The 22,771-nt window shown below is 46.9% G+C and overlaps 1 protein-coding gene across 4 annotated transcripts in view; it reads left to right on the top strand.

Moving 5' to 3' along the window:
• LOC115187793 (MAGUK p55 subfamily member 6) overlaps nt 1-21,879 on the top strand; it is a 38,513-nt gene extending 16,634 nt beyond the window's left edge. For 2 of the 4 annotated variants that reach the window (XM_029746833.1, XM_029746832.1), the window contains 9 exons: nt 6,343-6,492; nt 6,923-7,150; nt 9,095-9,226; nt 13,931-14,027; nt 14,516-14,587; nt 16,349-16,510; nt 17,948-18,150; nt 18,716-18,844; nt 19,198-21,879. In XM_029746833.1, coding sequence (XP_029602693.1) covers nt 6,343-6,492; nt 6,923-7,150; nt 9,095-9,226; nt 13,931-14,027; nt 14,516-14,587; nt 16,349-16,510; nt 17,948-18,150; nt 18,716-18,844; nt 19,198-19,374 — 1,350 coding nt within the window. In that variant the 3' untranslated portion in view covers nt 19,375-21,879. Of the gene's footprint in view, nt 1-3,061; nt 3,093-6,342; nt 6,493-6,922; nt 7,151-9,094; nt 9,227-13,930; nt 14,028-14,515; nt 14,588-16,348; nt 16,511-17,947; nt 18,151-18,715; nt 18,845-19,197 lie in introns of all 4 variants that reach the window. The other 2 variants (XM_029746835.1, XM_029746834.1) reach the window with 2 other exon arrangements.
• The last annotated feature ends 892 nt before the right edge of the window (nt 21,880-22,771 follow it).

The following is a 22,771-nucleotide window of genomic DNA, read 5'->3' as shown; positions in this document are numbered from 1 at the left end:
TTGAGTTGTTAGAGCTAGTCTGAGAGTAGACTAGAGAATGACTCTCCTGTCAGAGCTGTTTACAGCAACAATCACCATATTACTCCTGAAGTCTCTGCCTCTCTGCCTCACTGTCTCTGCCTCTCGCTCTCTCTCATTTCAATTTGCTTTATTAGCATGATGTAACAATGTACATGTTGCCAAAGTTTACTTTGGAGATGAACATTATTAAAATAAAAATCATAATCTCTTTCTCTCTGCCTCTCTCTCGCTCTCTTTCTCTCTGGTTGGAACTACACTACATGGTCAAAAGTATGTGGACACCTGCTCGTCGAACATCTCATTCCAAAATCACAGGCATTAATATGGAGTTGGTCCCTCTTTGCTGCTATATCAGCCTTCACTGTTCTGGGAAGGATTTCCACTAAATGTTGGAACATTACTGCAGGGACTTGCTTCTATTCAGCCACAAGACCATTAGTGAGGTCAGCACTGATGTTGGGTGTTTAGGCCTGGCTCGCAGTCAACCCAAAGGTGTTCTATGGGGTTGAGGTCAGGGCTCTGTGCAGGCCAGTCAAGTTCTTCCACACCGATCTTGACAAACGATTTCTGTATGGACCTCGCTTTGTGCACTGGGGCATTGTCATGCTGAAATAGGAAAGGGCCTTCCCCAAACTGTTGCCACAAAGTTGGAAGCACAGAATCATCTAGAATGTAATTTTATGCTGTAGCGTTAAGATTTCCCTTCATTGGAACTCAGGAGCCTGAACCATGAAAAACAGCCCCAGACCATTATTCCTCCTCCACCAAACTTTACAGTTGGCACTATGTAGTGTTCTCCTGGCATCTGCCAAATCCAGATTCGTCTGTCAGACTGCTAGATGGTGAAGTGTAATTCATCTTTCAAGAGTGATTTTCCACTGCTAGAGAGTCTAATGGCGGTGAGCTTTACACCACTCCAGCCGACGCTTGGCATTGCGCATGGTGATCTTAGGCTTGTGTGCGGCTGCTCGGCCATGGAAACCCATTTCCTGAAGCTCCCGATGAACAGTTCTTGTGCTGACGTTGTTTCTAGAGGCAGTTTGGAACTCGGTAGTGAGTGTTTTAACCGAGGACAGACGATTTTTACGGCCTTCAGCACTCGGCGGTCTCGTTCTGTGAGCTTGTGGCCTACCACTTCGCGGCTGAGACGTTGTTGCTCCTAGACGTTTCCACTTCACAATAACAGCACTTAAAGTTGACCGGGGCAGGTCTAGCAGGGCAGACATTTGACGAACTGAATTCCTATGACAGTGCCACGTTTAAAGTCAGTGAGCTTTTCAGTGAGGCCATTCTACTGCCAATGTTTGTCTATGGAGTTTGCATGGCTGTGTGCTCGATTTTATAGACCTGTCAGCAACGGGTGTGGCTGAAATAGCCGAATCCACTAATTTGAAGGGGTGTCCACATACTTTTGTGTACAGTATCCATCAGACAGGACACAATGTGTGCTTTCTGATGGTGTCAAGTTACCTCGATATTACTAAAGGTGGCCTGTAGTGGTCGATTTTGGGGACCTGTCCTCTTTACTATTTATATACGGTCTATCTGCAAAAACCTGTAACTTTCATCTGTATGCAGATGACACTGTTATGTACGCTATTGCCCCTACGGCTGACCAGGCTGTTGGAGCTGCAGTCTGATTTTGTCACCTAGCAGAAAGTCCTTGCTGACTTAAAATTGGTTCTTCATGCGGTAAAAACTAAATGTATGATGTTTTCTAATTCTCGTAGAAATACTTCAGATGGCTTACACATTTATGCAGTGGATGGTTCTTTCATCGAGCAGGTTCCTGCCTATAAATATCTGGGCTTATGGATGAACAATAATTTGACCTAGATGAGCTAGTTTAAAGGAAAAATTCCACCACAAAACTATATTTTAGTATTTGTTTCATTAGTCCATTGTTGACATAGTCCCAAAAGGTTTTCAAGATATGTAACTTTGAAAATACATAAACCATCCCTGTATGATGCATTTGACATGATATGGGGATGAATTCTGTATGTCAACACTGGACTAATGAAACAAATACCAAAAGAGTTTTCCTTTAAGAAGCGGATATTTGAATGTAGGCTTCTTTTTATGTAAATAGATGATGCCTCTCCCTAAACAGCAGGAAGGAGATTTATACAGTCAACTCCTCCTGCCACTTCTTGACTATGGTGACACCATCCATGGGAGTGTAGCAGCCACTAACCTTAAACCTTTTGATGCCGTCTGTCTACCGTAGCTTCCTTCACTTTATCACAGGTGACCGTTTTAATACGCATCACTGCATCCTGTATCAAAAGGTTGGCTGGTCCTCATTAAAGTCCTGTACATCACTTCATTACTCTCTTTCTGTTGACAAAGCTTTACTGTACAAGCTTCTGATCTACCTCACTTCACTGTTAAAACCCATTCACAGGGATGGTGAACTGTCCAGGTTCCACTAGTACGTACCGATGTAGGTGACCTCCATTTTTGTAAAAGCCTGCAGAACGTCAGACATATTGACTCTCTGATGCCTCTACGGCAGTCAGAGCTGTAATACTGAATGTGTTTAAGGAGAACTGCAACTGTTTGGATTGAATAATTGTTTTTGTGGTGTTGGAAGCCGTTGTGTTAAGTTTGTCATTTATAATATGATTATTATTAATAATAAATTGTTGTCCTCAGGGCACCATTGTAAAGGAGACCCTGGTCTCAATTGGTTATTAATAATCTGTCTTTGACTCTCACTCTCTCTGCCTCTGCTACTTGCCCCTCCTAGAGAGAAAAAAAATAGCCTTTTCTGTCTGGACCAATGAGAAACTGCGGCCTGAGGGGGGCTATGTCCCTGGTCCAATGGGAGTGGAGGGGTCTAGTGGGGAGGTAGACACAGATTTCTGGGTTAGGGAGTTCTATCATGTGTGAACCAGATCTGTACTGATGCATGTTGCTGCTCTCTCTCATTGTCTTTCTGTGTTTCTCTCTCTCTCTCTGTCTCTCTCTGTCTCTCTCTCTCTGTGTCTTTCTCTCTTTCTGTTTTTCTCTCTGTGTCTCTGTGTGTGTGAGTCAGTCAGACATCCTGTGATATGGCTGCTCTGCAGGTGAGAACTTAACAGTCTTGTTCCTCCTTTCCTTCCTTTGGGACTGATTCATGATTGTATTTCCTGCATGCTGCTTTTGGTCTTAAACATGCACTGGTTGTGTTGGAAGAAGTCTAGTCTATTTGTGAAGAAGAGCTGTGATTGGTTCATATACCTGGAGGAGCAGTTACCCAGTAGGCTGTGTGTTTCTCTTGTCAGTTGGTAGTAAATCAGTGAGTGCTGCTTGACTATGACATGATAAATAGTGTTGTTGAGGAGGAGGGTGTGGATACAGGTCTGTGTGATATGTTGGTGTGTCTTGGGATGTTGTAACAGGTGTGTACTTGATTAACAGTGTCACGTCCTTCCTTGTCCCTTACTGGGCTGCAACCAGGGATCCTCTGCCTCACAAACAAACATGACTACACACTAGACAACGTCTTAGCAGAACTGCTCTATAGAAATGTGAGCCATTGTTTTAATTTTTTTTCTAGCGTGAGTGGAGACATGTTCAGCTGAGGAGTGAGGTTACGAATCCAACTCTTTACTCTGTTTCCTTTCTGTGTGGTGATGTTTTTAGTTCCCCTGTTGGCTTAGTGTTCTACTGGAATAATACAGTCACTCTTTAATAATCATTTCTCTGTCTCTCTCCTCCAGTCTCTGTCTCTCTCCTCCAGTCTCTGTCTCTCTCCTCCAGTCTCTGTCTCTCTCCTCCAGTCTCTGTCTCTCTCCTCCAGTCTCTGTCTCTCTCCTCCAGTCTCTCTCTCTCCTCCAGTCTCTCTCTCTCTCCTCCAGTCTCTCTCTCTCTCCTCCAGTCTCTCTCTCTCTCCTCCAGTCTCTCTCTCTCTCCTCCAGTCTCTCTCTCTCTCCTCCAGTCTCTGTCTCTCTCCTCCAGTCTCTGTCTCTCTCCTCCAGTCTCTGTCTCTCTCCTCCAGTCTCTGTCTCTCTCCTCCAGTCTCTGTCTCTCTCCTCCAGTCTCTATCTCTCTCCTCCAGTCTCTCTCTCTCTCCTCCAGTCTCTCTCTCTCTCCTCCAGTCTCTCTCTCTCTCCTCCAGTCTCTCTCTCTCTCCTCCAGTCTCTCTCTCTCTCCTCCAGTCTCTGTCCCTCTCCTCCAGTCTCTGTCCCTCTCCTCCAGTCTCTGTCCCTCTCCTCCAGTCTCTGTCCCTCTCCTCCAGTCTCTGTCCCTCTCCTCCAGTCTCTGTCCCTCTCCTCCAGTCTCTGTCTCTCTCCTCCAGTCTCTGTCTCTCTCCTCCAGTCTCTGTCTCTCTCCTCCAGTCTCTCTCTCTCCTCCAGTCTCTGTCTCTCTCCTCCAGTCTCTGTCTCTCTCCTCCAGTCTCTGTCTCTCTCCTCCAGTCTCTGTCTCTCTCCTCCAGTCTCTGTCCCTCTCCTCCAGTCTCTGTCCCTCTCCTCCAGTCTCTGTCCCTCTCCTCCAGTCTCTGTCTCTCTCCTCCAGTCTCTGTCTCTCTCCTCCAGTCTCTGTCTCTCTCCTCCAGTCTCTGTCCCTCTCTCCTCCAGTCTCTGTCCCTCTCTCCTCCAGTCTCTGTCCCTCTCTCCTCCAGTCTCTGTCTCTCTCCTCCAGTCTCTGTCTCTCTCCTCCAGTCTCTGTCCCTCTCCTCCAGTCTCTGTCCCTCTCCTCCAGTCTCTGTCCCTCTCCTCCAGTCTCTGTCCCTCTCCTCCAGTCTCTGTCTCTCTCCTCCAGTCTCTGTCCCTCTCTCCTCCAGTCTCTGTCCCTCTCTCCTCCAGTCTCTGTCCCTCTCTCCTCCAGTCTCTGTCCCTCTCTCCTCCAGTCTCTGTCTCTCTCTCCTCCACTCTCTGTCTCTCTCTCCTCCACTCTCTGTCTCTCTCCTCCACTCTCTGTCTCTCTCCTCCACTCTCTGTCTCTCTCTTCCACTCTCTGTCTCTCTCCTCCAGTCTCTGTCTCTCTCCTCCAGTCTCTGTCTCTCTCCTCCAGTCTCTGTCCCTCTCCTCCAGTCTCTGTCCCTCTCCTCCAGTCTCTGTCCCTCTCCTCCAGTCTCTGTCTCTCTCCTCCAGTCTCTGTCTCTCTCCTCCAGTCTCTGTCTCTCTCCTCCAGTCTCTGTCTCTCTCCTCCAGTCTCTGTCCCTCTCTCCTCCAGTCTCTGTCCCTCTCTCCTCCAGTCTCTGTCCCTCTCTCCTCCAGTCTCTGTCCCTCTCTCCTCCAGTCTCTGTCCCTCTCTCCTCCAGTCTCTGTCTCTCTCCTCCAGTCTCTGTCTCTCTCCTCCAGTCTCTGTCTCTCTCCTCCAGTCTCTGTCCCTCTCCTCCAGTCTCTGTCTCTCTCCTCCAGTCTCTGTCTCTCTCCTCCAGTCTCTGTCTCTCTCTCCTCCAGTCTCTGTCCCTCTCTCCTCCAGTCTCTGTCCCTCTCTCCTCCAGTCTCTGTCCCTCTCTCCTCCAGTCTCTGTCTCTCTCTCCTCCACTCTCTGTCTCTCTCTCCTCCACTCTCTGTCTCTCTCTCCTCCACTCTCTGTCTCTCTCCTCCACTCTCTGTCTCTCTCTTCCACTCTCTGTCTCTCTCCTCCAGTCTCTGTCTCTCTCCTCCAGTCTTTGTCCCTCTCTCCTCCAGTCTCTGTCCCTCTCTCCTCCAGTCTCTGTCTCTCTCCTCCACTCTCTGTCTCTCTCTCCTCCAGTCTCTGTCTCTCTCTCCTCCAGTCTCTGTCCCTCTCTCCTCTAGTCTCTGTCCCTCTCTCCTCCAGTCTCTGTCTCTCTCCTCCAGTCTCTGTCCCTCTCTCCTCCAGTCTCTGTCCCTCTCTCCTCCAGTCTCTGTCTCTCTCCTCCAGTCTCTGTCTCTCTCCTCCAGTCTCTGTCTCTCTCAGTCTCTGTCTCTCTCCTCCACTCTCTGTCCCTCTCCTCCAGTCTCTGTCTCTCTCCTCCACTCTCTGTCTCTCTCCTCCACTCTCTGTCTCTCTCTCCTCCACTCTCTGTCTCTCTCTCCTCCACTCTCTGTCTCTCTCTCCTCCACTCTCTGTCTCTCTCTCCTCCAGTCTCTGTCTCTCTCTCCTCCAGTCTCTGTCTCTCTCTCCTCCAGTCTCTGTCTCTCTCTCCTCCACTCTCTGTCTCTCTCTCCTCCACTCTCTGTCTCTCTCTCCTCCAGTCTCTGTCTCTCTCCTCCAGTCTCTGTCCCTCTCCTCCAGTCTCTCTCTCTCTGTCTCGTCTCTGATCGAGGCCCATGACAAAATGGCAGCTAACTATCTCGATCTCTCTTTCTCGCTCTCTCTCTCTCTGTATTTCTGTCTCTCTCTCTCTCTCTCTCTCTCCAGTCTCTGATTGAGGCCCATGACAAGGTGGCAGCTAAATGTTATGAGATGCTGCCGTCGGAGGTGAACAGTAATGCCATGGCGACCGGCCAGCTTGTGCCCGCTGACGCTGTCAGGATGATTGGCATTCAGAAGAAGGCTGGCGAACCACTGGTGAGTTAATGACTGAGTCCCAAATGGCACCCTATTCCTTATATAGTGCACTACTTCTGACCAGGGACCAATAGCCGGGCTCTGGTCAATAGTGGTGCACTATGTAGGGAACAGGGTACCATTTAGGACGTTGTCTCAGACATTACCAATCAATCTGCAAGATCTGGATGACTGTTCATAGTTTGTAGTTAGCAGGTTAGTTACATGGAATATTTAGATCCCTTATCTGATGCATTAACCACTCTCTCTCTCTCTCTCTCTCTCCATTTTCTCAACCCCCTCTTTCTCTCTCTCTCTCTCTCTCTCTCTCTCTCTGTGTGTCTCTCTCACTCTCTCTCTCTCTCTCTCTCTCTCTCCATTTTCTCAACCCCCTCTTTCTCTCTCTCTCTCAATCCCCCTCTGTCTTTCTCTCCTCTCTTCTCTTCCTCAGGGCGTGACGTTCAGGGTGGCACGCGGGGAGATGGTGATCGCCAGGATCCTGCACGGCAGTATGATTGACCGGCAGGGCATGCTGCACGCGGGAGACGTCATCAGGGAGGTGAACGGGCGTGAGGTGGGCAGCGATCCCAAGGAGCTGTTGGAGCTGCTGAGGGACTGCCAGGGGGGCATCACCCTCAAGATCCTGCCCAGCTACCGCGACACTCCAGCACCCCCACAGGTGAGAACAGGGTCCTATTTATTAGCGAACCGTAGCAAAATGTTTTGCAACAGAAAACAAAATTAACAGTTTGTTATTGACCATATTTCAGGTAGGTCCCTCAGTTTCAGTTAGCTTCCATTCACATCCTAATGACTCCAACACGGGTGGATAACCATCCTCCTCTTGGAGTGACATTGGGAATGTAGACTTTTTACACCAACACACCTGATTCACTTCATTGAGGTGATTAGTAGAGTCAGATGTTTTAAAGCAGGGCTGGAACAAGAAAATGTTGCCGTCTGGTTTTCTACAGTAAAAAAAATATTTGAAATGATTTATACTTTTACCTTTTGATACTTAAGTATATTTTAGCAATTACATTTACTTTTGATACATATTTAAAACCAAACACTTTGACTCAAGTAGTATTTTACTGGGTGACTTTAACTTCATAGAAAATGACTCAAGTAATCTTTGCCTTTTAACATCCCTCTGTTTTTGTACCTGTCAGGGTGGTTGAGGCGGAGACAGTTGACCTGGTCCTAACCCAGAATGACAGGGCATGGGGCTGGAACTGTTACCCTGCCTGGGACACACTGGTCCTATTAATACACTTCATGGGATAACTGGGGCACTAAGGAGGAGGGAAGAGGAAGGAAGGAGGGAGGGAAGAGGAAGGAAGGAGGGAGGGAAGAGGAAGGAAGGAGGGAGGGAAGAGGAAGGAAGGAGGGAGGGAAGAGGAAGGAGGGAGGGAGGGAGGGAGGGGAAGAGGAAGGAAGGAGGGAGGGAAGAGGAAGGAAGGAGGGAGGGAAGAGGAAGGAAGGAGGGAGGGAAGAGGAAGGAGGGAGGGAAGAGGAAGGAGGGAGGGAGGGAGAAAGGAAGGAAGGAAGGAGGGAGGGAAGAGGAAGGAGAGAGGGAGGGGAGGGAGGGCTGAAGATCGAGGAGGAGGGAGAGAGTGTATGAAAGAGAAGGAAAGCCTATCTGGGGCATGGGGAGGAGGAAAGGAAAGGAAAGGACAGCTGATCTGGGGCATGGAGAGGAGTAAAGGAAAGGACAGCTGATCTGGGGCATGGAGAGGAGTAAAGGAAAGGACAGCTGATCTGGGGCATGGAGAGGAGTAAAGGAAAGGACAGCTGATCTGGGGCATGGGGAGGAGGAAAGGAAAGGACAGCTGATCTGGGGCATGGGGAGGAGTAAAGGAAAGGACAGCTGATCTGGGGCATGGGGAGGAGTAAAGGAAAGGACAGCTGATCTGGGGCATGGGGAGGAGGAAAGGAAAGGACAGCTGATCTGGGGCATGGGGAGGAGTAAAGGAAAGGACAGCTGATCTGGGGCATGGGGAGGAGTAAAGGAAAGGACAGCTGATCTGGGGCATGGGGAGGAGTAGGGAACTGTATACATATACACACCAACCAGAGCACATTCTGCTGTGAGGCCTTATGTAGGGCAGGGCTCTCTAACCCTGTTCCTGGAGAGATACAGTCCTGTAGGACAGGGCTCTCCAACCCTGTTCCTGGAGAGATACAGTCCTGTAGGACAGGGCTCTCCAACCCTGTTCCTGGAGAGATACAGTCCTGTAGGACAGGGCTCTCCAACCCTGTTCCTGGAGAGATACAGTCCTGTAGGACAGGGCTCTCCAACCCTGTTCCTGGAGAGATACAGTCCTGTAGGACAGGGCTCTCCAACCCTGTTCCTGGAGAGATACAGTCCTGTAGGACAGGGCTCTCTAACCCTGTTCCTGGAGAGATACAGTCCTGTAGGACAGGGCTCTCTAACCCTGTTCCTGGAGAGATACAGTCCTGTAGATTGTTTCTCTCTGTAGATTCTCACAGTACAGACTGTAGAGCATTGGGCTGTTGGTGATTTACAATCTGAAGAGGATGTCATTGTTGTTAAACACCCCTCCTATTTCCTTTTTCTACCTGAAGCCGTATCTATGGTAACACAGACCTTGTTTTCCAGGTGCATCTGAAAACCCACTTTAATTACAGCCCAGCCACAGACAACTTGATCCCCTGTAAGGAGGCTGGCCTGGCCTTCTCTAAAGGAGATGTATTGCACATTGTCAACAGAGAGGACCCTAACTGGTGGCAGGTAGGTACTGCTGACCCCAGAACAGCCCTTAGCTGTGTGTTATTCATCTGTAATCCACAGGTCCTCATGCCTTATTGATCAAATATATGGCTCTGCTACTACTTTCAGAGGAACGTTCTCTTAGACTCAGGGTTGAATGACTTTCCCACATCCACCCTTAGGATGGACAACAACTGGATGGATAGATGCAGTGTAAGCAATATGGTAATAGCTCCATGCTCCATCTTGTCTTCTGATTGGCTAGGTGGAACTTTTAATTAGGGATGCACGATATATCGGAATCGAACGATATTAGCTAAAAATGTTGAACATCGGCCCAATGTCTAGTTTAACGCCGATGTTAAAAACAGATGTCAAAGCTGACGTGCATACCTATATGACGTAATGACGCCACGTAAAATGTGGTGCTACACGTGCATTCCTAACCTAGCCCACAATGTCTGCTGTGTGGATCGAGCAGTCATTTGAAAGAGTAAGAACATTTCAGCGAGACAACTCAAAGGCGAAATCCATTAACGCCAAGATAATGGAATTCATTGCTCTTGACAATCAACCGTTCTCTGTCGTGGGTGATGTTGGCTTTCGCAACTGGTCGAGCACCGGCACACTAACGCCACCAAGTGCGCTATTGTTCAGATGTTGCCCTACCGGAGTTACACAGTATTAGCTTCACGACATACTATGGAACGCCGTTTGGGTCTTTGCGTGTCAAAAAAGATACACGTCAAATAACACTATTTCACAATAACACTATTTGATGCGTTAAATAAGCTTTTAATTTGACACGTAAAATAACACAGTTCTGTTGTAGAAAGTTGTGTGTTGTGAATTTGCACGTGCAAGCCAAGCACCACCTCTACTATCAGTAGCACTGTCAAAATTGTACAAAAAAGTCTGCAAACACCGGCCACGAACGATGTGTTTACAATACCGCGTTGGTAATAAAGCATTATTTGTTCAACTGCAACTTCTGGGGTAGCTAGCTAGCTTTAGCTTGGTACCTAGCTAGCACCAATACAACCAGCCTGAAAATAATGACCAGTAGAAACTGCAGTCATTTTCACTATTCTTAGCAATGATTTAGGAATCCTTGTGAGTGAGTAAGTATTAGCTAGGTAGCCACTTGTTGTTCGCCTATTGAAATTGAACTTCAGTTCATGAAGATAAATAGCTAGCCAGCTAATTAACCTTGTTGCCCAAAGCTAATGTTATAAGCAGCCAGCTAGCTTCATCTGGCTAGTGAGTCTCAATGGGACTGGGTTATGTGTTGTGAAGCTAGCCGCAAAAAGGATTAAGCACAATAGAGGAATTTGCGGTTTGCCTTCAAAATAAAAGTACCCGTTTGAAAGTGATGCAGAAGGTTACAATTGGTGGAATCATGCCATATTTAGACTAGATAAAGTTAAACAAGGTTGGAATGTGAAGCAATGAAATGGGGTATCAGTCTACTCGGTGACACCCACAGAACACAACTGAAGAGTTTACGCAAATATTAGCGTTGTAGCTCTTATCGCGGGACTGTGACTGTGTGAAATCACCTCCACAGTCAGCCTATTGTGCGTGTTGACATTCATATTGCACTGTACAGTTTTACATAAGGATTGGAGATCAATGAAATGGGGTATCAGTCTACTCAATACCCAATATATTTTTTCCCAACGTCCTCCTCAGTTATCAGACTCCAAAACATCCACGTAGTATAGGTTGACAATAAATGTGGCTCAATTCAGTTGTTTCAGAGTCCTGCAATAAGAACTATAATGCTAATGTTCTCTGGGTGTCACTGAGTAGACTGATACCCCATGTCATTGATCCACAATCCATAGGTAAGGCTGTACAGTGAAATAAGTATGCCCACAATGCAATTCTAAAGTATAATACACTGCTCAAAAAAATAAAGGGAACACTTAAACAACACAATGTAACTCCAATTCAATCACACTTATGTGAAATCAAACTGTCCACTTAGGAAGCAACACTGATTGACAATAAATTTCACATGCTGTTGTGCAAATGGAATAGACAACAGGTGGAAATTATAGGCAATTAGCAAGACACCCCCAATAAAGGAGTGGTTCTGCAGGTGGGGACCAGACCACTTCTCAGTTCCTATGCTTCCTGGCTGATGTTTTGGTCACGTTTGAATGCTGGCGGTGCTTTCACTCTAGTGGTAGCATGAGACGGAGTCTACAACCCACACAAGTGGCTCAGGTAGTGCAGCTCATCCAGGATGGCACATCAATGCGAGCTGTGGCAAGAAGGTTTGCTGTGTCTGTCAGCGTAGTGTCCAGAGCATGGAGGCGCTACCAGGAGACAGGCCAGTACATCAGGGGACGTGGAGGAGGCCGTAGGAGGGCAACAACCCAGCAGCAGGACCGCTACCTCCGCTTTTGTGCAAGGAAGAGCAGGAGAAGCACTGCCAGAGCCCTGCAAAATGACCTCCAGCAGGCCACAAATGTGCATGTGTCTGCTCAAACGGTCAGAAACAGACTCCATGAGGGTGGTATGAGGGCCCGACGTCCACAGGTGGGGGTTGTGCTTACAGCCCAACACCGTGCAGGACGTTTGGCATTTGCCAGAGAACACCAAGATTGGCAAATTCGCCACTGGCGCCCTGTGCTCTTCACAGATGAAAGCAGGTGACAGACGTGACAGAGTCTGGAGACGCCGTGGAGAACGTTCTGCCTGCAACATCCTCCAGCATGACCGGTTTGGCGGTGGGTCAGTCATGGTGTGGGGTGGCATTTCTTTGGGGGGCCGCACAGCCCTCCATGTGCTCGCCAGAGGTAGCCTGACTGCCATTAGGTACCGAGATGAGATCCTCAGACCCCTTGTGAGACCATATGCTGGTGCGGTTGGCCCTGGGTTCCTCCTAATGCAAGACAATGCTAGACCTTATGTGGCTGGAGTGTGTCAGCAGTTCCTGCAAGAGGAAGGCATTGATGCTATGGACTGGCCCGCCCGTTCCCCAGACCTGAATCCAATTAAGCACATCTGGGACATCATGTCTCGCTCCATCCACCAACGCCACGTTGCACCACAGACTGTCCAGGAGTTGGCGGATGCTTTAGTCCAGGTCTGGGAGGAGATCCCTCAGGAGACCATCCGCCACCTCATCAGGAGCATGCCCAGGCGTTGTAGGGAGGTCATACAGGCACGTGGAGGCCACACACACTACTGAGCCTCATTTTGACTTGTTTTAAGGACATTACATCAAAGTTGGATCAGCCTGTAGTGTGGTTTTCCACTTTAATTTTGAGTGTGACTCCAAATCCAGACCTCCATGGGTTGATAAATTGGATTTCCATTGATTTATTTTTGTGTGATTTTGTTGTCAGCACATTCAACTATGTAAAGAAAAAAGTATTTAATAAGATTATTTATTTCATTCAGATCTAGGATGTGTTGTTTAAGTGTTCCCTTTATTTTTTTGAGCAGTATACATCCAGTGTGTTTTCAAAAGCTTTTGTCAAATTAACAAATTGTCTTTTGTTGATTTTATATAACATTCCAACCTCGTTTAGCATGATCAATTAAACTATGCCATAATTATACTATTTGTATTCATTTGCATCACTGTCAATGGCATACCTTTTATTTTGAAGGCTAACCGCAAAGTCCACTATTTTGGCTAATCCTTATTGTGGCTATCTTCACATGTGTCCGACCACCATTAATCAAATAAGAACTGTCTTATAAATGAGGGTTATTTTAGATGATGACACCTAGCTATATAGTTAGCCAGGTAACTATAGCTACTGAAACAGATGATGTCGTTTTGCTATGTTTTTGGGGTAGAACATTGTTTGCATCTATGAGCTAGCTAGCTTTTTTTTTATGACCAGCACTATAGGTACACGAGACGACTTTATCAGCATCATAGCATACGTATCGATGAATCGTTGTGACATGAAATACGAGTGCTAGTGTAATAACTACGTAAAAAAAAACTTGTTAAATTATTATGTGACGTGCAGTCATATCCTGATTGGTCAACAAGCTTATTTGACACATTTGAGGTGTAACTTTTTTGACACGCAAAGACCCAAACGGCGTTCCATGGAAATCCTGGTTGAGAATGAAACGACTGAACAAATGAACAACGAAACAGCACAGCAAGTAAGTGAAATAAATATGTTTTGATTATGTTTTACTGGTAATGGGGACATGCGTAAATGCCAACAAAAGAACTTGTTGGTGTGTGTAACCTTTATTTAACTGGGGAAGTCAGTTAAGAACAAATTGTTATTTACAATGACGGCCTACCCCGGCCAAACCCGGACAACGCTGGGACAATTGTGCGCCGCCCTATGGGACTCCCAATCATGGCCGAATGTGATACAGCCTGGATTCACGCCTCTTGCACTGAGATGCAGTACCTTAGACCGCTGCGTCCATGTGTGTGTGTTAACTATTTAACTGTACTAGAATGCTTAAAAGGCCCATTTTTTTTTTCTGGGGGGATATCGGTATTTTTTTTTTGGCAAGGAAGATATCGGTATCGGCCAAAAATGTAATATCGGTGCGTCACTACTTTTAATCGTATTGCTTCCAACTGTCCTACCCGGCCCTGAGCGCCCCTAATGGGATAGGGACTAGTATTCCATTTGTGACTTTTAATTTACAAAAAATGAACTGATCCTTAAGAGTAGAGCAAGAGAAGCAGGAAGTAGCACGTCTCTGACCTCACATCCTGTCCCTCAGGCAGTCAACATTGTGGGAGGAGCCACAGGACTGATCCCCAGTCAGTTCTTAGAGGAAAAGAGGAAGGCCTTTGTGAGGAGAGAATGGAATGGATCAGGTACATTTCTGACTATGTAAAGTGACTTTGGGTGTTTGAAAAGTGCTTAAAATGTCATTATTATTAGGTAGTTAGACTTTTTTACACCCGCCTATATAACTCAGTTGAACCAGGCAGTATTCTAAGGTGAAATGGAATTGTAACACACATCTCTATACTCAACAAAGTACTGACATCTACCCCAAAGTCGTATCTTCTTCCCACCTGTTTGTGTCCTCGGTTGTGTCCCAAATGGATCCCTTTACCCTATATAGTGAAAGTAGTGTACTATATACACACAGCCTCTATACATGACAGTTTATTTCTCAAATGATCACATTTGGCAGCAAACTGCCATGAAAGTATAGGCTGAATCCACACTCTAATGAATAACCCCCCCTCTACTTCCCCTCTACTTGTGTCCACAACTCAGACGTACTTAGGAAATATGTTTACTCTGGTGCCCTCTTGTGGTTCAGTGAACTTTTAATGTGTTTTGTTCCTCCTAGGTGTTCTCTGTGGAACACTAACAGGAAAGAAGAAGAAGAAGAAGATGATGTACCTGATGTCCAAGAATGCAGGTGAGTTCAGCACCGTTAGACCTCTCTGATCCTGCTCTAAAGGGCTTCAGTTCACCATGTGGGTGTTATACTGATAACAGTAGCTCCAGCCGTTAGACCTCTCTGATCCTGCTCTAAAGGGCTTCAGTTCACCATGTGGGTGTTGTTATACTGATAACAGTAGCTTCAGCCGTTAGACCTCTCTGATCCTGCTCTAAAGGGCTTCAGTTCACCATGTGGGTGTTGTTATACTGATAACAGTAGCTCCAGCCGTTAGACCTCTCTGATCCTGCTCTAAAGGGCTTCAGTTCACCATGTGGGTGTTGTTATACTGATAACAGTAGCTCCAGCCGTTAGACCTCTCTGATCCTGCTCTAAAGGGCTTCAGTTCACCATGTGGGTGTTGTTATACTGATAACAGTAGCTCCAGCCGTTAGACCTCTCTGATCCTGCTCTAAAGGGCTTCAGTTCACCATGTGGGTGTTGTTATACTGATAACAGTAGCTCCAGCCGTTAGACCTCTCTGATCCTGCTCTAAAGGGCTTCAGTTCACCATGTGGGTGTTGTTATCAGTAACATGTTGTTGGCCAGAGCCATCTCCTAATGCATATCAAAGCAAAAAACAGCTGGATTATACCTCTATCTCTCGTTATTGGCAGCCATTCATTTAATATTTCAGTGATATAAAAGTGTACTACAGTATAGCCTAACTAATACGTATGTGTGGAGTAGGTTCATTTTCCATCTATTGTGGGCTCTACACTGAGTGTACAAAACATTAGGAACACCTGCTCTTTCCATGACAGACTGACCAGGTGTCACTTGTTAAATCCATTTTAATCAGTATAGATGAAGGGGAAGCAACTCAATAGTAGGAAGGAAGGTGTTCTTAATGTTTTGTACACCCAGTGTATATATCTAGTATAAATGACTATATTATACTGAACAAAAATATAAACGCAACATGTAAAGTGTTGGTTTCATGAGCTGAAAGAAAATATCTCAAATGTTCCATACGCACAAAAAGCTTATTTCTCTCAAATGTTATGCAGAAATTAGTTTACATCCCTGTTAGTGAGCATACCTCCCTTGCCAAGATAATCCATCCACCTGACAGTTGTGGCATATCAAGAAGCTGATTAAACAGCATGATCATTACACAGGTGCACCTTGTGCTGGGGACAAAAGACCACTCTAAAATATGCAGTTTTGTCACACAACACAATGCCACAGATGTCTCCAGTTTTGAGGGAGTGTGCATTTGGTATGCTGACTGCAGGACTGTCCACCAGAGAATTGAATGTACATTTTTCTACCATACGCCGCCTTCAATGTCGTTTTAGAGAATTTGTCAGTACGTTGAACTGGCCTAACAAACGCGGACCACGTGACACCACGCCATCCTAAGACCTCCACATCCGGCTTCTTGACCTGCAGGATCGTCTGAGACCAGCTACCAGGACAGCTGATGAAACTGAGGATTATTTATGTCAGTAATAAAGCCCTTTTTGTGGGGAAAAACTCTGATTGGCTGGGCCTGGCTCCCAGTGGGTGGACCTATGCCGAACCATGGCTATGCCCCTGCACAGTCATGTGAAATCCATAAATTAGGGTCTAATGAATTTATTTCAATTGACATATTTTCTTTTGTTAACTAACTCAGTAAAATCGTTAATTGTTGTATGTTGTGTTTTTATATTTTTGTTCAGTAGTTATGTGTTAGTATTGTTACTGAGCAAACTAAGCTGATGGTGGTAGTGTGTCTGTTGTCGTGACGACCAGAATTTGACCGCCACGAGCTGCAGATCTACGAAGAGGTGGCCAAGATGCCTCCGTTCCAGAGGAAGACCCTGGTTCTGATTGGTGCTCAGGGAGTGGGCCGGCGCAGCCTGAAGAACAGACTGATCATCATCAACCCCCTGCTCTATGGAACCACCGTCCCCTGTGAGTCCCAGTCCACCCCCCGTGTGTGTGTATATCAACCCCCTGCTCTATGGAACCACCGTCCCCTGTGAGTCCCAGTCCTCCCCCCCGTGTGTGTGTATATCAACCCCCTGCTCTATGGAACCACCGTCCCCTGTGAGTCCCAGTCCTCCCCCCGTGTGTGTTTATATCAACCCCCTGCTCTATGGAACCACCGTCCCCTGTGAGTCCCAGTCCTCCCCCCGTGTGTGTGTATATCAACCCCCTGCTCTATGGAACCACCGTCCCCTGTGAGTCCCAGTCCACCCCCCCCGTGTGTGTGTATATCAACCCCCTGCTCTATGGAACCACCGTCCCCTGTGAGTCCCAGTCCTCCCCCCGTGTGTGTGTGTATATCAACCCCCTGCTCTATGGAACCACCGTCCCCTGTGAGTCCCAGTCCTCCCCCCCCGTGTGTGTGTATATCAACCCCCTGCTCTATGGAACCACCGTCCCCTGTGAGTCCCAGTCCTCCCCCCGTGTGTGTGTATATCAACCCCCTGCTCTATGGAACCACCGTCCCCTGTGAGTCCCAGTCCTCCCCCCCGTGTGTGTGTATATCAACCCCCTGCTCTATGGAGCCACCGTCCCCTGTGAGTCCCAGTCCTCCCCCCCGTGTGTGTGTATATCAACCCCCTGCTCTATGGAGCCACCGTCCCCTGTGAGTCCCAGTCCTCCCCCCCGTGTGTGTGTATATCAACCCCCTGCTCTATGGAACCACCGTCCCCTGTGAGTCCCAGTCCACCCCCCCGTGTGTGTGTATATCAACCCCCTGCTCTATGGAACCACCGTCCCCTGTGAGTCCCAGTCCACCCCCCCCCCCGTGTGTGTGTATATCAACCCCCTGCTCTATGGAACCACCGTCCCCTGTGAGTCCCAGTCCTCCCCCCCGTGTGTGTGTATATCAACCCCCTGCTCTATGGAACCACCGTCCCTTGTGAGTCTCAGTCCACCCCCCCGTGTGTGTGTATATCAACCCCCTGCTCTATGGAACCACCGTCCCTTGTGAGTCTCAGTCCACCCCCCCGTGTGTGTGTATATCAACCCCCTGCTCTATGGAACCACCGTCCCCTGTGAGTCCCAGTCCACCCCCCCCCCGTGTGTGTGTGTATATCAACCCCCTGCTCTATGGAACCACCGTCCCCTGTGAGTCTCAGTCCTCCCCCCCGTGTGTGTGTATATCAACCCCCTGCTCTATGGAACCACCGTTGTGTGTGTGTGTGTGTGTGTGTGTCAGGGGTACAGCAGAAGACAAACTTCAGTCTCCTATGGATTAATTAGATTTTTCCTCACCCCCCCTCTTTCTCTCCTCACCCCCCCTCTTTCTCTCCTCACCCCCCCTCTTTCTCTCCTCACCCCCCCTCTTTCTCTCCTCACCCCTCCTTACCTCCCACCATTTCCTCACCTCCCTCCCTCCAGTCACGTCTCGGCCTGCTCGGGAGGAGGAGAGAGACGGCCAGTCATACTGCTTTGTGTCTCGGTCCCAGATGGAGGCAGACATCAAGGCCAGTCGCTACCTGGAGCATGGAGAGTACGATGGAAACCTCTACGGAACCAAGATGAACTCCATCCACGAGGTGGTGGCTGCAGGACGTACCTGCATCCTGGATGTTAACCCACAGGTAGGGCTGACACACATTTCACAAGGCCCAGTGCTGTCAAAAATGGGATTCTCCTGGGTCTTTATATATATTTCCGTACTTAGGTTGGAATAATACTGTAATGTGAACATTATGATCATGCCTTTCAGTGTAAGAGCTGATTGAAAAGACCGCCTGAAATTTCAGACTGTTTTTGTGGGATGGAGTTTTGGTCTGCCTGGTGACATCACCATGTGGAAAATGAGTTAATAGACCAATAAGAAACAGAGTTCCAAACCTCTCTACCAATAACAGCTAGTTTTTAGTTTTCCCCTCCCCATTCAGACCACTCCCAGACAGTCTTGGCTAAATTCTTTCTTGAGAAATTGCTTTTGCTAAGAAGCAATTTTTGTTTCTTTTTGACTATTTTGATTGAAAATAATGACAGTAAGGGACCTAATTTGTTACCCAGAAATGATTTGATATTGAGATAAATACAGATGCATGGGTCTTAAGCAAAACCTGAATAAGCATAATTACGTGATGAGTCGTGTGTGTTGATGGGTTGTGTGTGTGTGTGTGTGTGTGTGTGTGTGTGTGTCGTCAGGCGCTGAAGCAGCTGAAGACGGCAGAGTTCATGCCGTTTGTAGTGTTTGTTGCTGCTCCAGAACTGGACACACTAAGAGCTATGCACAAAGCCGTGGTGGACGCTGGACTCACCACCAAACTGCTCACGGTCAGTCTCTGGATGTTGGTGGATCTGTGCACAATTCTGAGTGTTGTACTTATTCAGAAGATAATCACTGATGGAAACCTCTCTCTCCCCTGCTCCCTCTCTCTCCCCTGCTCCCTCTCTCTCCCCCCCTCTCTCTCCCCCCTTCTCTTCTGCTCCCTCTCTCTCTCCCCCCTTCTCTTCTGCTCCCTCTCTCTCCCCCCTTCTCTTCTGCTCCCTCTCTCTCCCCCCTTCTCTGCTCCCTCTCTCTCCCCCCTTCTCCCCTGCTCCCTCTCTCTCCCCTGCTCCCTCTTTCTCCCCCCTTCTCTTCTGCTCTCTCTCTCTCTCTCTCTCTCTCTCTCTCCCCCCCCCCCCAGGAGACAGATCTGAAGAAGACTGTGGATGAGAGCGCCAGGATTCGCCGGGCCTACAGCCACTACTTTGACCTGACCATCGTTAACGACAACCTGGACAAGGCCTTTGAGCAGCTGCAGGCGGCCGTGGAGCAGCTGTGTTCTGAGCCCCAGTGGGTCCCCGTCAGCTGGGTGTACTGAGAGACACCGGTCCTCTCCTGCTGCCCTGCCTGGTTAGGCTGCTCCCTACTGGGCTGGAGGACACGCCGCCTGCTGCTGGGCCCAGGTTGTCCCTAACCACCACGGTTGGGGTCAATTCCATTTCAATTCAGTTCATTCAGGAAGTAGACTGAAACTACAATTCCACATTTTTCCCGTTGAGGAAAAGTGGAATATCAGTGAACTTCCTAAATTGACAGAATTTAAATGGAATTGACCCCTACAGGGATGTGAGGGCTGAGGACCCATTGAGACTTATGTATGTATGGGACTTTACCATGCAGCCCCACCCCACCCCACCAGGCTGTCTGCTCTGCACCACAGGCCCCATCTGTACACTATGCAACACCCTGGATATGTCCCAAATAGCACCCTATTCCCTATGTAGTGCACTACTTCTGACCAGCACTACATGGGGAGTAGGGAGCTATTCGGAATAGAACCAATGTTCACAATATACAAGAAGTACTTTATTTATTGAACATAGTTTTCTAACTTTAACTTAACTACCTTTCTGTCCATATGGAACGAGAAACAAAATCATGGAGTTGAGGATATTTTAAAAATATTTAATGTTTTATTTTATCACTGTTGGTTGCTCACAACTACTACAATATTTATCATAAGGTTAAGAACAATAATACGAGTATTTATTCTGAAAGAAGATGTGAGGAGGGCTTGCTTTGTGACGATACCTCAGTGTGTTAAACCTCTTCTCAGTTTACATCGCATACAGTACTTCATCTCCTGTTCCTTATATAGTGCACTACTTTCACCGGAGCCCTATCAGCCCTGGTCAAAAGTAGTGCACTACATAGGGAATAGGCTGCCATTTGGGACGCTACACTACGTAGGGAATAGGGTGCCATTTGGGACTCACACCTGGTCTCACGTCATCTCTGAACCCTCCATGTAGAATAACAGCCATGTTCTCTCTTTAAGGCAGACTAAGGGCTGAGAGAGAGAGATGGTAATATCACACCACATCTGTGAGATAAAGGTCTTTGTTGCTGTTTCTAATACTATTTCCCCCCTTGTTACATCGCTTTCTGTGTTAGGAGATGGAGAATGGTTTCATTAAAGGTTGACTCAGCCAGATGACGTTGTGTGCACACAGTTAACACGTAGTGGATCCATTTCCTCGACAACTAGGGAGCGTTGAAGCGCGAGGTTAAACTACTCCGCTGTTTTGGTCCCGTAGCTACCACGTTGTAGCAGTGTGAAGTGCACATGCGCAGATACTTTGTGTGACTGTATGAGAGCATAGTCTTGCATCTTGCTCATCTCTACATCTTCGTTGCAACGCCATCTCGAGGAGTCTACTTTTAATTCCATTGTATTGTCAGCGGACGGTCTACCAGTACTCTGTCAGTAAATGTCTGCCTGTTAGCCCGGTCTGTACGGTGCTGTGTTTTATGTTGGAATAATATTTCCAGGATACTCGTCTGGACCTTGACAGTGTACTGCATCTCAGAGAACCATCCCTTTTTCATGTGATATTACTGAAACTTAACCGTTTTCTTAACCAATTGCCATATCTACTTAAAAGTTATATATTTTACAATTTCAACAGAGCAAAACATTGTATTTTCAAATGTGTCAAATAAATTAACTTTTTTTAAATTTTTATTTTACAACTTGCACTTATCTCAGGTAATATCTTCATCATATCCGGAGTGTGTAAAAAATGTGACTTAATTAGTTTCACAGAAGGGTAAATTTGTTTATTAAAAAAAGAACAAATAATATTTCAAAATGTCTCTGTTAGTCAATAGAAACAACCATTTGGCTTAGTTCACTAAATGGCAGTAGTTAGTGCCTTCAGGAAGATTCACAACCCTCAACTTTTCACACATTTTGTTGTTACAGCCTGAATTGTTTTTATTGATTTACATGTACATTTTTTATCACTGGCCTGCACATGACACCCCATAATGTCAAAGTGGAATTCTTTATTTTTACAAATTAACTATAAATGAAAAGCTGAAATGTCTTGAGTCAATAAGAATTAAACCCACTTTATGGCAAGCCTTTAACTTAAATCTGTGGCAATACCTGAAAATGGTGGTCTGATGATTAACAGCCAATTTGACAGAGCTTGAAGAATTTAGAAAGGAATGTGCAGATGTTGCATTATCCAGGTGTGGAAAGTGCTTAGACTTACCCAGAAAGACTCACACCTGTAATCACTGTCAAAGGTGCTTCTACAAAATAGTGACTCGGGTGTGAAAACTCATGTAAATTATATTTTTGTATTTCATTTTCAGTAAATTTGAAAACATTTTTTAACATGCATGTTTTCACTTTTATTATGGGGTATTTGTGTCTAGATGGGTGAGGAGATTCAGGCTATAACAAAAAATATGGAATAAGTCAATGGGTATAAAAACTTACTGAAGACAATCTCTGTACTGAACAAAACATGTAACGTTTTGGTCCCATGTTTCATGAGCTGAAATAAAAGATCCCAGAAATGTTCCATACGCACAAAAAGTTTCTCAAATTATGTGCTCACAATTGTTAACATCCTTGTTAGTGAGCATTTCTCCTTTTGCCAATTTAATCCATCCATCTGACAGGAGTGGCATATCAAGAAGCTCATTAAACAGCATGATCATTACACAGGTGCACCTTGTGTTCAAGTTATGAGGGAGAGTGCAATTGGCATGCTGACTGCAGGAAAGTCCACCAGAGCTTTCGCCAGAGAATTCAATGTTTATTTCTCTACCATACGCTGCTTTCAAAGTCGTTTTAGAGAATTTGGCAGTATGTTCAACTGGCCTCACAACTGTGGACCACGCCATCCCAGGACCTACACATCAGGCTTCTTCACCTGCGGGATCGTCTGAGACCCGAACAGCTGATGAAACTGTAGGTTTGCACAACTGATTCATTTCTGCACAAACTGTCAGAAACCGTCTCAGGGAAGCTCATCTGCGTGCTCGTCATCCTCACCAGTCTTAACCTCACTGCAGTTTGGTGTCGTGACTGACTTCAGTGGGCAAATTCTCACCTTCGATGGCCACTGACACGCTGGAGAAGTGTGCTCTTCACGGATGAATCCCAGTTTCAACTGTACCGGGCAGATGGCAGACAGCGTGTATGGCGTCGTGTGGGCGAGCAGTTTTCTGATGTTAACGTTGTGAACAGAGTGCCCGGTGGTGGTGGGGTTATGGTATGGGCAGGCATATGATACGGACAACTAACACAATTGCATTTTATCGATGGCAATTTGAATGCACAGAGATACAGTGACGAGATCCTGAGGCCCATTGTTGTGCCATTCATCTGCCGCAAGATAATGCACAGCCCCATATCCCAAGGATTTGTACACAATTCCTGGAAGCTGAAAATGTCCCAGTTCTTCCATGGCCAGACA

The sequence above is a fragment of the Salmo trutta genome, unplaced genomic scaffold (assembly GCF_901001165.1).
Source record: "Salmo trutta unplaced genomic scaffold, fSalTru1.1, whole genome shotgun sequence".
Classification (NCBI taxonomy): Eukaryota; Metazoa; Chordata; class Actinopteri; order Salmoniformes; family Salmonidae; genus Salmo; species Salmo trutta.
The sequence above is the reverse complement of the archived record's forward strand: the minus strand, read 5'-3'. Positions and strand labels throughout refer to the sequence as shown.